We start from the raw sequence: 13,709 nt of genomic DNA on the forward strand, positions 1-13,709 counted from the left end.
TTGACAGGTTATAGTTAAGAGCACTCTTAAGAGATCTCTTAAGCTTACCGAAAGCAGGCGAAGGCTTCCTTGAAATCAGAACTTCTTGATCACTTTTATAAGTCATTCTTAGATGAATGAGTGGCGGCCTGGACCTTGGTGCCATAGTCTTTTAGTGCTGACACAGCGAAAGTTAATTCAAACCCGTACTGAAACATGCTAATTTTCGTTTGCATCCTCAACAGATTAACGCAAGCGCAATAACATTCTGTCGTTTAATATCTCATGAACATATTCAGTCTGTTGTAGATCTGTGTTGTATTAACAAATTTCCCTTACTGTGCTGAATTTTTTGTTGAAATTTTCGAATGCAGGCATGTCATTAAAATCCGTTCCTTGTCTAAAATAATTGTTGCCTATTTTTGAACAATTTATACCCCAGTCGTTGTGTTTATGCAATTTATGCAGCACTCGTTATATGTATTTGCACTCGTTACTGGAGCCAGCTGGGCTTCAATGCTGTAACCCTTCGGGCGCTGAATAACCAAAACATTAAATTAAGTTTGAAATCAATTTGCACTCACTCCAGTTAATACGAATACTGTCTAACCATTTATCTTGAGCTTCTATGTCACTTTATTTTGTCCTCAGTTTTGCTCATAAATCTGGTTCTATCTGCTTCGTTGATTTTCAGATGTATGATTCCCATTATTTCGCTTTACTGGTGTGATGTTTAATACCCGCATGTTTGATGCCCACACCTTTCCTGTGTCTAGAGAGCAGTTGGCTACCCTACCCGAGATCATCCCTTCACCTTAACACTATTTCGAGGAGGCAATCCAAAGTTATTCATCTCTTACAGGATGATCAGTGGAGAACTAGAACGTTCAGTCTTCCTCCTGGCAGGTCAGTAGGGCAAATTTGAGTGTCTGGAAAGGGTGCAAAGTGAGTTTAAGCAAAACTACACGAATCTAGATGAACCAACATCTCCTGCATCTCATATCAAGATTTTACAAACTATTATCTGATGCATTAACTCCTTTTTTAACTCTGATGTGATAGGTATTTTATTCGCTTGATCTTAATCACCACACTAGAGCTAAACCTATATTATTGTAACGACCTTAATTATGTGCTAGAATAAGTCTCACTAAATGCTCACAATGTTCTTTGCTAATTTCCAAATCTATGTGTTATTTGCTAGAAAAAAATTGATTAGAAATAAAGATTAATTAGTAAATAGAGAGAACGGATAGAGCACAATTAGGGGGTAAATCTTACTTGAAAATATGGTGGGGTAACTAATCTTAATCAAGAAATTGAATCCATCTTACTGCTGGATGTGAACATTACTCTAACTCTATTTTGCTATAAAATTGGCAGACTTACAATCGCTGCTGTATTTCCCTCTTAGCTGAGGAGTAGATGTTTCGCTCTAAGAGCAGTGAGAGAAAGAGAGAGAGAGAGAGAGAGAGAAATTTTTGTTGGATATTCAAGCGTCTTACGTTTGCGCTGATTGAGTTTGGTCTGATTTCCTTCAGCAGCAAGCTCTAGGCTCGTGCGTGTTTATAATTGAGTCAACACGACTAAAAAATCACAAGACCTATGACTAGCTCCGAATCAATTCCTAGGTCATTCGTGGAGCCGACTATTACTCGTCTTTAGTCATATATTCGTTTCAGACTTGCTGCTGAAGAGCGGCCTGGATAGCTTCAGTATCCTTCACTTAGTACGCGTATTAATAGCGGCAGGGAATCAGCCGGTATGGCCTGCTGCATAGTGTATTAAATAATACACAGCAGTATTTGGCTATGAATAATGTATTCATTCACTCAACGCAATTTACGCAGCATAGCTCTCTCTTAATATTCCGTCAGTTTAGACAAAGTCTAAAGTGTTCACAAAGTCGACGGTTAAATAATTATACTCTCTGTAGTATCGGTAATTGCGTCGGCAGTTATCCAATTAGCAAAACTACAGCTCACCCCTGTTTAAAGAAGAGAGAAATTGTGCTCTATTGTACAAAGGTTACATTAAGAGTAATAAGTGTGCAGTGACCACTTTTTTACAAAAAAGTTAAAAGGTTGATTGATGAAAAAGACATTATTTACTCGTTTGAAAAGTTTACAAAATTAGTTTACAGAAAGAGACTGATTAATACACCGGTTATTGAGCTAATATGAAATAAATATTTTGCTTTACAAAAATGAAATTTTCAATCGACAGATAGACAAAGTTTGTTAGCAGGATAGCGGTAATAAAATCATGAAATACAGTTTAACCAAATGTAGAGAAGAAAGATAAGTTCGAAACTTATGTATAATAAATGGGGGGATACTATTCAAACATTTAGGGATAGAACATATTAAGAAAGTTAAGTTCAATCTTAGAGTTAGATGGTAGAATGTTTCTTAAGTTCTTTGTTCTCCTGTCTCAGTCTATTAAGTTCTGAGGCCATCTGATTATTAGCTTCGATTAAGGTCTCAGCTTTCTTTATCAGCTCCTTTTGTTGGTTATCTCAAATTTTAAGCATCTGACTGGACAGGATGTTTTGTTTTCGGTATCGCTCTTTCTCTTCATGTGCACTTATAGTGAGGTGATCCAGCTTCATTTGGAGCTCACTAGCAGAGGACTCTGAGTTCCACAGCTGTCGTCTGAACTCATGGTTTTGCATTAGAAGCTGGTCTGAAGAGATCGTTTCTACCGGCTCATCTTGTGGAGGAAAAGCCTTAATCAGTTCAAAAGTAACGTTGATGCGACTGTGGCATTCTTTATTCTCTATCTCATATTTCCTTTGACTCACATCACGGTTTCTGAGTCTCCACAAGTTTAGCGACCGGACCAGAGAAAAGTCTGGTATTACAGGAAGCACAGACAATGGAACCGAGATTTTCTCGCCTGTGGTCTTATTCTGAATAATGGATTGCTCAGAGAGGCATCACTTGTTGTATTCTGGCCTGAGGGAGTAGTCAAGCGACTTGACAAATAGTGGATTGTCGTTCAAGGGGAACTGCTCTCGTCCAAATTGTTCCTCTAGGCACTGTGGTTTCTCTGGATAGTCACGTCCCTTTGGAAGTCCATCATCGATGAGACTTTTGATAAGGTGTTTGGGAAGCGGCTGGGAATACTTTGCGTTTGGTTGTCTTTGGTGTTGTTGTGGTTGATGTTGTTTTTGATGTTGCTGTTGATGTTTGGAATGACCACGTTGACGTGGATGTATCGCTCGGGGTTTTTTGGAGAGTGGTGGAAGATCACTCATCCAGTTTTTAATGGGGTCATACTGGTCCTCTGGCAGTCTGGGGATTGTGTTCTGGTAGGATCTTTTCGACATCTTGTCAAACATAAAAATAAATACACTTACAAAGAAAGGTTAAAACGAAATCAAGCTGTGCTGAAAAGAAAACAATCGTACTTTTTAACGTACCAACAAAATCATACTCTTAGAGTACAGGAATACAATCACACATTATGTGCAGAATCAATTTTTGCAAAGCTCCCACCGGGGTGGAAAGAAATAAAAGAAAAATTCGAAAGAATTGAACTGTGGAAAACAATCTCCGTTTTTGAAAATCGGAATGTCCTATTAATCAAAAAATTATTTGTTTAAAGTTTTGAATCAGATTGTGTCAGATTTAACTGACTAAAATCGGGTTTGGGACCTCGTGGCTCCCCTCCGTGCGACGTCACGCGCAGCTGGGTTTCTTTTGTGTTGCAGTATATACCTGCTAGTGATGAAGGGTCGTTAGATGGGGAGAAGGAGGAGGACTTTTTTGAGGAGGCCAACAGAGAGGGTGATGACGAAGGAGAGAAGAATAAGGATTGGGAAGTAAATGGGGTGCATTGTTTAGGAATTTTCCGACCAAACGTCGTGGGGGTTGATCTTCTTCAAACAAATGGGGCAATTATGTTTCTCTTGGGCACAGGGATTACACACAAAAGGTCCAAGGTTCTGGTGACATTTTATGTGCGGGTGAGTGGAGGAGGTGACACATTTCTTTATTTGGTTGCAGCAAAAACATCAATAATAAAAACTAAGGGATAGAGTATAAATGTGGCGGAGGCAAAGGGGGCAGTTTGGTTGGGAGGATTGTTTGAGTAGGTTAGTTCTGCAATCAGTGCAAACTAGATGAGGGGGTTGGTCTCCGTCGGAAGGGTGCAATTTTTTCCAGCATGAAGTAATTCTTAAACAAATGGGACATTCATCACGATATTCGACAATAGGGGGGCGTGATGAGTTCTGGAGGGGAAAAACTATTCTGAAGGATAAACAATTTCCCATTTTAAAAATCTCGAGATGGATAAAAAGTTTCGTTATTGAAGTTGTTTGGGGGATTTATTTGATCTAATTCCAATAATAGCGATTTTTCGATTTTCAAAAAGAAATTCCAATGGGGCGATAGGGGAGTTAGGGTTTTCGTTAAACTTTGTTGGGTATCAATGTTAACATAATAAATTTCCAAAGAAGGGGAGGTTTAGTTATGAGTCTCGATAAAGGAACGTTTAATGTCAATTATTCTGACTAAATACTGGTTTCAGTGAAAAATCCTAATTATTTTAATTTATTGGTTTCTGTTGAGATACTTCTAGCACATTTGGACTCGTTTTCGAGGAGGTAAAAGAAATAATTCCAGTAAAATGAAGTGGGATAGACTGAGAGGGTAGATTGTTTCTGGGTTTTGACGTTTTTCAGGTTTACTAAAAAAATGCTTGAAGGGAAGGTTCAGTTTCGAATGTTTTCACGAAACTACAAATTTCAACTAATTCTTGGTTTAAAAGGAAAAACATGATTTAAAATAAGGAAATAGGGTGCTTAATTGTTAATTCGGCGTTAGAATAAAAGGATAGGAATAAGGCTATTTCGAGTATCTGGGGGTGACTAATTTTTACGGTTAGATAGTGATTTAAATTGCTGTGGGGTTGTCGAATATAGTTTATGAAGGAGTTATGGGTGGTGGATAATCCACGGATAATATATTTTATTTTATTCAATTTAAGGGTAAGGGATCTATTCTGTATATTAATCATTACCAGTTGGAGATGTCAATGGGGATCTGATCGAAATTTTGCTCTGAAAGCATCAAAAAAAAGTTCCAATAAGAGGAAAAAGCTGGTATTGTTATCGAACCTTCGTTCCAAGAGTCTACAAAATCAAACAAAACTTCTAGAATGGGGGTTACTTGATAGGGAAAATGGATAGTAAAAAATCGATTAATCTGATAAGGTCTTACTTAACTGCCTTGGTAGTAAAGGTACATTCCAAAACGTTATCCTCGTGCTGATGGATCTCGAAGTTCTTGCAATGTACCGTGAATACGTTTGGTTCTCTGAAATGTTTAAGAAATAAGGCAAGTGGTCTCCGTGGGAAGGGTGCAATTTTTTCCAGCATGAAGTAATTCTTAAACAAATGGGACATTCATCACGATATTCGACAATAGGGGGCGTGATGAGTTCTGGAGGGGAAAAACTATTCTGAAGGATAAACAATTTCCCGTTTTAAAAATCTCGAGTTGGATAAATAGTTTCGTTATTGAAGTTGTTTGGGGGATTTAATTGATCTAATTTCAATAATAGCAATTTTTCGACTTTCAAAAAGAAATTCCGACGGGGTGAAAGGGGAGTTAGGGTTTTCGTTAAACTTTGTTGGTTATCAATGTTAACATAATAAATTTCCAAGGAAGGGGAGGTAAAGTTATCAGCCTCGATAAAGGAACGTTAATTCATGGGTTTCTGTTGAGATATTGAGATACTTCTAGCACATTTGGACTCGTTTTCGAGGAGGTAAAAGAAATAATTCCAGTGAACTGAAGTGGGGTAGACTGAGAGGGTAGATTGTTTCTGGGTTTTTACGTTTTTCAGGTTTACTAAAGAAATGCTTGAAGGGAAGGTTCAGTTTCAAATGTTTCCACGAAACTACAAATTTCAACTAATTCTTGGTTAAAAAGGAAAAACATGATTTAAAATAAGGAAATAGGGTGCTTAATTGTTAATTCGGCGTCAGAATAAAAGGATAGGAATAGGGCTATTTCGAGTATCTGGGGGTGACTAATTTTTAAGGTTAGATACTGATTTAAAATGCTGTGGGGTTGTCGAATGTAAATTATGAAGGAGTTATGGTTGGTGTATAATCCAAGGATAATATGTTTTGTGTTATTCAATTTAAGGGTAAGGGATCTATTCTGTTTATTAATCATTACCAGTTGGAGATGTCAATGGGGATCTGATCTAAATTTTGCTTTGAAAGCATCAAAAAAAAGTTCCAATAAGAGGAAAAAGCTGGTATTGTTATCGAACCTTCGTTCCAAGAGTCTACAAAATCAAACAAAACTTCTAGAATGGGGGTTACTTGATAGGGAAAATGGATAGTAAAAAATCGATTAATCTGATAAGGTCCTACTAAACTGCCTTGGTAGTAAAAGTACATTCCAAAACGTTATTCTCGTGCTGATGGATCTCGAAGTGTTTGCAATGTACCGTGAATACGTTTGGTTCTCTGAAATGTTTAAGAAATAAGGCAAAATTTGTTAAAACGTTTAAAATAGCAAATAAAATAATTAGTTCCCGAAGGGACTTTTGAAGACCGAGGTGCATCATTTTATAAAAGAAAGTGCATGTTGCTTCCTAAATCGAGTAGACCATATTCACAATCAAGTAAAGTTTCCTTAAGAGTATAAAATTTTTCGTGGTCTGAATAAATTAATATGTCCACTAAGTCAGAAAAATTGGGTGCGCTAACTTTTAAATGCACTAAGTTTTCATAAACAGGTATAAAAGAGTAATATATATGTCCATAAAATTCGTGAAATTTAATAAATAAACCTTTATGGTACTCAGATACAAAAAGATCATTAAAGTTTTGCATCTCAAACCATAATACTGAAACAGTTAGGTTAGACTAATAAGAGTTGATTAAGTTTGATTAATTAAGTATAAAAAGACAAATTGGATGACTGAATTATGGGGGAGCAATTGCATTTACTTCTTGCTCAGTAGGAACTTTAGGGTAAAGATGTGGTATTTCTGGCATAAGAGGTGATGCCACTTCAGGGGCAGTGAGTGGTGACAATTCAATTTGACTGTTGTCGTGGTAGATGTTATTATCTGGTGTATGCTTGAGATATCGACTTCTGTTTGGTTCATTGTTAGTATTGTTGTATTGTTTGTATTGTTCATCATCTTTAGGTGTTTGATAAATTGATGTTGCAATGGAAAGTAGAAACAAATTGTACGAGGCTCCTAGTAATGTTTTCCAAAAACCAATAGTGTTTTTCGACAGTTTTTGTATCTCGAAAGCTCTTAAAATAAAAATTACGACATCGATCATGAACTTGATCAACATGAAACGTGCAAATAAAATTCCGGCTCTTTCTATGTAATAGCCAATTTCTCCAAAAATACTCTTAAAGTGATCAAGGAAAAAAGATGGTGACAACATTGAATCGAAATATAGTCAATTATTGAGGCCTGCGGCGCAATAGATATCGCGTTGACTATTGTCTACCTGTGCGTTTTGAAGCACTGTTCGAGAAATCTTTTTCAAAACTGAATTAGATGCAGATTTGTGTAAAATTGTTCTCCAAAAAATCTTTCAACTGGTTTACAGTGTAAATACCTGCGCGATGAGAATCATAGTCTGGGATTTTTTGAATATAACCAATTTGTTGTGGAGCAAAAACAGCGGGCGGTTTAAAAGGAACTGGCGCCGGCAACAACTGATACCAAGAATTATTATTATCTAAATCAAGTTGAAGCAAATTTTTGAAAGTATCTGTACAGTCTATTTCATTTGCAAATGAAGATGTTTGGCGCATAATAGGATTAACAAACATAGTTTTTCCGTCATAAAAGATCGGAATATGGTCGTAACAGCGATCAAGTACTTTAAGCGGTGAATTTTTTTTTGGACACGGATATAGAAAACCCATAACACCTTCAATTTCTAAGAACATTGAACAATTTCCGGTTAACATGTATCCGGCCAATCTATTGTTTTCGTAAGACAATGCATTGATCATTTGGATTTGAGTGCGTCTGAGCTCGCATATATTTTGAAAAATAAGGAAGTCAGACTGTTCCAAATCACGATAGACCTTATACATCATGAAAATAATTTTCATACGCATATGAGCATCATAATCGATTGTGTCTTTTTCAACGTTTTCAAAAATTTTTTTATGACTTCCAAAATGTTGGCTACCAACTAGCTCGTTTTTAGGTGTCTCTTAAAAACCGTTCACCCTTATTTTGTTGTCGGTGCCGACTTGCATTTTGTAATAATTAACACTATTTTTCGAAATTACGAAATTAACACTATTTTTCGAAATTACGATTTCTTTCATTATTTATCCTCAAGTTTATGTCTCGCGTGTGGTCTATTTTCATGTTGTTTTGCAAACTATAAACGTCATTTTGCACGTCGTGCGTACTTATAGTGTAGTATTGTGGTGGATCTCGTTCGTTTGTGAACTTTATCATTTTTTCGACTTGAGTGAAAAGTTTTGTAACAATGCAATTTTCTGGCACATCCCATGAGTAAGCGAAGGGGTCTAGTGAGGTTGTTTCACAACCTCCTTCCTTAAGTTCGCATGGAAGTTTTAATCCTAAAGGGGTAAAAACTGATTTTGTTTCCTGATCAACTTCGAGTTCAACTCTCTGCAATTGTGTTTCAAAGGAGAAAAGTTTTACTTCTCCTGACGTAGAGCAATCGGTGTTATCTTCTAAGTGGTCGTCCTCAATCAGACCACCGTGTGTGTATTGGTGTTTTAAAACTTCGTTTGAAATGTCTAAGTTATAAGTTCTATCGTACTCTGTTATTGCAATTTTTCCTGTTTTGTTTGCACGTCTTCATTCTTCTGGCGTTACTATGACGTCAGTTGTAAGAGAAATTTGGTCATATGCTAAAGAAGAGTGCGATAAAAATCCACAGTGCCATCTTAAAGCTTGCGATTTTACTCGACACATTACTGCCTCTACTTTTGTTCTGTATGATCTTTGATACAGTGTCACCGTTGCGGGTGCAACTTTAGTATTTTCTGGTTTAATGTTGCATTGAGCTACTTGATTTAGAGCATACATTTTGCTTTCTTTCATTTTTGAACAGTCATAATGAACAACTTTTAACGTAGGGGAAACATCACCCAACTCATTCCTAACTGAGGGTCTACAAAAAGATACAACAATAAAGACGAACAAAATAGTTAAATATTTATAAAGGAAGTTATTGTTTTTCATTATAAGTTTATTTTATTAGTGATTGACTGAGTTTTTGTTTTTTTTTAGTGTCAGAAAGCTAGGAGTAAGTCTGGAAGAAGTAAGGGAAAAGGTCTCGGAAGTTAATGTTCCGATGATTTGAGCCTTTAAAGTAAAGATATAAGGTAAGATTTAAGTAAATCCCGCTCGATAACGAGTAGTAAGTTTTTTCAATCGTCCCGAAATTCGACGATCGATTCGAGATGAACGTTGATCATCCGAGGTAGTTGGGTTTGCTTCGGGTGATTGTACACGGGTTTGGGTTCTAACAGGGCTGACTCTAATGTCAGGTGGATCTGCAAAACGAATACGTGTTTCGGGATAGGGGGTAGAACTTCTAGTTATACTACGACTACGGTTATCAGGTGTTTATGTGTTATCTACAAACGTAGTTGAAAAACCTTCCTGAAATCCGGAATCTGGTTTTGTTATTGTGGTATTGTTGTCTTCAAGAGTTTTCTCATGTTGATTTTCATTTTGTATGTTATCCGTATTACTTGTAAAATTGTCTACTGGGAAAAATTCAGTTTCAGTGAAAGGTTGTTGAAAGGAAAATTTATCCACTGGCTTATTAAGTTATTCAACTTGTTTATTCATTAAATTTTCGTAGAACGGTTGGAAGTTTTTATTCCTTTAACCGTAGTCAACAACTAATTTTGAAAATGGGTTTTCGATTGGGAAGTACTCTATTAGATGGTTTCTATGAGCAACTTTTTTGACAGTTTTGTTTGAAACAAGTTCTATTTCGTAACTTACATTCGTCAATTTTTTTGTTACTTCATACGGTCCTCATCTTAGTTCATGTAACTTTTTGGATTTTCCGTCCTCGAATGAATGATTTTTCATTAACACTAGTTGTCCTACCTCTAAAGGCTTACCTAGTTTATGTTTTTTTTCTGTTTTGATGTGCTTTGGAGTTAACTTCAAGGCTTCTGTTGTATGCAGTTTTGTAAATTGATTTTCACGAGCAGGCAATGAACTACTTAGTTTCGGTTTTAGTAGTTTATCTATCTGATCGTTGTTGCTACTTTGTTCTGAATGCTTGTGGGTGGTAAATCTTTGCAAAATTCTGAATTACAAATTAAATCGGAAGACCTTAATAATCCTAATTTCAGAGAAAGGGGAATTTGGGGCTTTTGGCGTAGGGTGTTAATCCTGTACTAGTGTTCGCTGTTGTGTTATGAGCAAACGCGAACTTTGGTGCTAATTCTCTCCAATTACAATTAGCTTGTTCAAAAAAGATTCGGAAATGTGTGCCAAGGTGTTTGTTTTGGATCTCAACTTTTCCGTTGGTCCAGGGAGAGTATGCTGCTCTAGGAGCATGCGTAATTCCAAGTTCATGAGTCCAACTTGTGAACTCCTCGTTCATAAAGGCTGATCCTTTATCATACACAAGTTTTTGTGGTATACCAAAAGTAAGAAAAAATTTCTCAATTGCTGATATTGTTTCACTTGCTGATGTTGTTGAAACTGGGTAAACTTGGATGTAACGAGAAAAGGAATCAATTACTACTAAGCAATGTTTATTTCCATTCGATGGTGGATTTATTAGACATTTGTGATCTATATGTACCGTGTGGAAGGGGAAAGGTACAGTTTCTGTCCATTTTTCAAGTGGTGCTTCGTTTAAGTCTTTGCGTATTTGTTTATTTTTTTGACAGTCTAAACAATTGGCTATTAAGTGAGAAACCCATTTATATAAACCTGGCCAATAGAAAAAGCGTTTTATGCTTGACAATGTTTTATCTTTTCCAGAGTGTCCAGAAAGCGAATCTTGGTGAGCTCATTCAAAAATTTTCAAGAAGAGGGATAATAGTGCGCATATTTTGATGTTTTGATTTTTTGGATCTTCAGTTGGTTGTTTAATACACAAAATGTTTCCAATTAGGCAAAGATTTTCGAAATTATTCAAGTACGTTTTCATGGCTTTTGATTGTCGAAAATTAACATTTTTCTCATCTTTGTTTCCTGATTCAAAAAGTTGTCTGACAGTCTGAATAACAGGGTCTTTGAATTGTTCCTGGCTTATTGCTGTTATAATCAAGTCAATTTCTTAGCAAAACTAGATAATTTCTCAATGAGTTCTTTTCCATCTGAAATATCGTTATTTTCACAAATTGAATTTGCTAGTCGTACACTTGCTATTCTATCAAAACTTGCTTTACTTGCTTCAATCTCTTGCTCCAGACTCATGTCATCTATTTCTAAATCTGACAATTCAACAGAATTTAGCAAAGGGTAGTCTTCTGATGTAGAAATTTTTTCAAATTGCTCCTTTTCTTTTTCTAAATTATCATCAAATTCTAAAGACAAATCAGAGTAGTAGTTTTCACTGTCGTCTTGTTCGCCTAAGATTGGCTCTTTTAGTGGGAATTTTTCACGATAGTGATTTTTTGCATTTCCTTTCAAGAAGGATTCTTATATGTCCGAAGGTGAACAAATTCGATCACTGGGTTTATGGTTTGTCTGAAAAAATTGTTCATTTTCAAAATTCATTTTTTTAATACCTTGAAAAGTTTGTTTTAGAATGTGGCAGCAATCGTTTTTCTGTCCTTTTTCATTGTCATGCAACACGAAGTATTTTTCTTCGGTGCCTGACTCGTCATAAAATTTAATGTCTTTCGGGATTTTTTTGTGCTTCAGTTGATACTTGTCTAAGTCCTTTATCGAGACGTTTCTACTAAGGATGTCTGGAAAGGCTAGGTTTTTGCCTTCTGTCCAGATTATTTTCAAATTTTGGAATTGTGAAATGACAAGTTGATAGCGGAAAAACCGATGAGATAATTTTCCTCTACGTCCCCAAAGATACAGCAGGGGCTTGTGGTTTGTGTAGAGGTACACTGGATATGGGGAACCTATTATGTAAAGCTCATATGTTTGTAGAGCGGAAATTACACCACAAAGTTCTCTAGCTCTTGTACTCATTTTTTGCTCATCTTTTGTGTAAACTCGAGATTTAAACGCAACTATCCGTTTTCCGGTAGGAAATTCTTGAGCAAAAATTGAACCAACACCAATTGATGATGCATCTACATGAACATGGAAGGGGTATCTTGTATCAGGAATTGCTAAGACTGTGTCTTCACTTGTACGATCCTTGATTTCTCTGAACAACTTTCGTGTTCACCTGTCCATTGAAATGTGGTTTCAGTTTTTATGAGATCGTAAAATGGCTTACTGTCTACATGCAGATTTTTTATGTACATGCTGTAAAATCCTAAAAACAACCTAGAACTCGCATTACATCTCGTTTATTCTCAGGTGTCTTTAAGGCTTTCAGATCTTCAACTCTTTTCTTTACAGGTTGAATTCCGTCTTTTCCTACTACATGTCCTAAGAATTGTACTTTGCGCAAAAAGAATTTCGTTTTCTCAGGCTGAGTTTTCAGTCCTGCTTTGCGTAGCAAGAGGTGGTACTTTTGTGTTATTGAGTACATCTCTTCAGCTGTCTTGAGCTTGCATGATTGTGTCATCAATATAAGTTACGGCTTGTCTAGATTTTATTAAAGGTGCAAAGTGGATTGTCAATATCCTACTGAAAAAGTTTGGTAGTCCGCAAAGTCCGTAAAAACCACGTTGAAACGTGTATTGTTTTGAACCTATTACGAAACTTGTTAATTGTTGTGTTTCCTCCGTGAGAGGGACTTGATTATATGCAGAGCATAAATCACTTGTAGTGAAGTAATTTCCGTTTAATCTAGTCAATAAAGAACCTATTGGCTCTAGAGGCCACGAGTATTTACTTAGGTCTGTTATTGAATTTAGATATCTAGCGTCTATTACTAGTTTCACTATGTTTCCCTTTGGAAGGATGATAACCGGATTAATAAATGACGATCCCATTTCGGTTTCGTCTCCCATTTCTCGAATTATTCCTGCTTTACAGAGATGATTTAACAAAATTTCAAGTTTTTCCTGATGGTGTAATGGCACTCGTGATGGTCTTTGCTTAGTCAAGGTTGAATTTGGTAGAAGTTTTACGTGAAATTTTTGCTTTATTTTGCCAACATTATACTTGTGCTGAGAGTACACCTCCTTGTCTCTGGCAAGAAGTTTCATGAGATCTAGTAATTGTGCATCATTAATGTCAGATTGACTGAAGTCAAATTTTTTGAGAAACTCACGGTCTGATTTACTAAACGTTTCCAGTTTTTCTGGTGGTATTTGTTGTGGTCGAATTTCACCTTCTATTGTTTCTTTTGGTCTTAATTCTTTTAGATCTTGACTAAAATCTGTTTCTAACTCATGGTGGTCTAACTCATGGACAAATTCTTTTTCTTGAGCGTTTTTCTGAGCTTTTTTCAACTTTTGTCTAATATCTGTTTTGTCCAATTTCGGATTTTCTAAAGTCTGATTTGTGTTTTCAATTTTTTCAGTCACATGAAAGATGTGATTGAAATCTGTTGCAGTTTCTGTTAAGACATCTAAGAACGCGACGTTATCAATCAGTGTGTACTTTTGTGTTTTTTGACAAATTTCTTCCAA

The 13,709-nt window shown here is 36.1% G+C and overlaps 1 protein-coding gene across 1 annotated transcript in view; it reads left to right on the forward strand.

The window, feature by feature from the left end:
- The first annotated feature begins 677 nt into the window (after positions 1-677).
- LOC142338662 (serum paraoxonase/arylesterase 2-like) overlaps positions 678-13,709 on the forward strand; it is a 48,633-nt gene continuing 35,601 nt past the window's right edge. Inside the window, exon 1 of the mRNA XM_075388515.1 lies at positions 678-885. Within this exon, the coding sequence (XP_075244630.1) occupies positions 731-885 (155 nt within the window). The 5' untranslated portion in view covers positions 678-730. The remainder of the gene's footprint in view (positions 886-13,709) is intronic.

Source organism: Convolutriloba macropyga, chromosome 4 (assembly GCF_964194025.1).
Source record: "Convolutriloba macropyga chromosome 4, txConMacr16.3, whole genome shotgun sequence".
Lineage (NCBI taxonomy): Eukaryota > Metazoa > Xenacoelomorpha > Acoela > Convolutidae > Convolutriloba > Convolutriloba macropyga.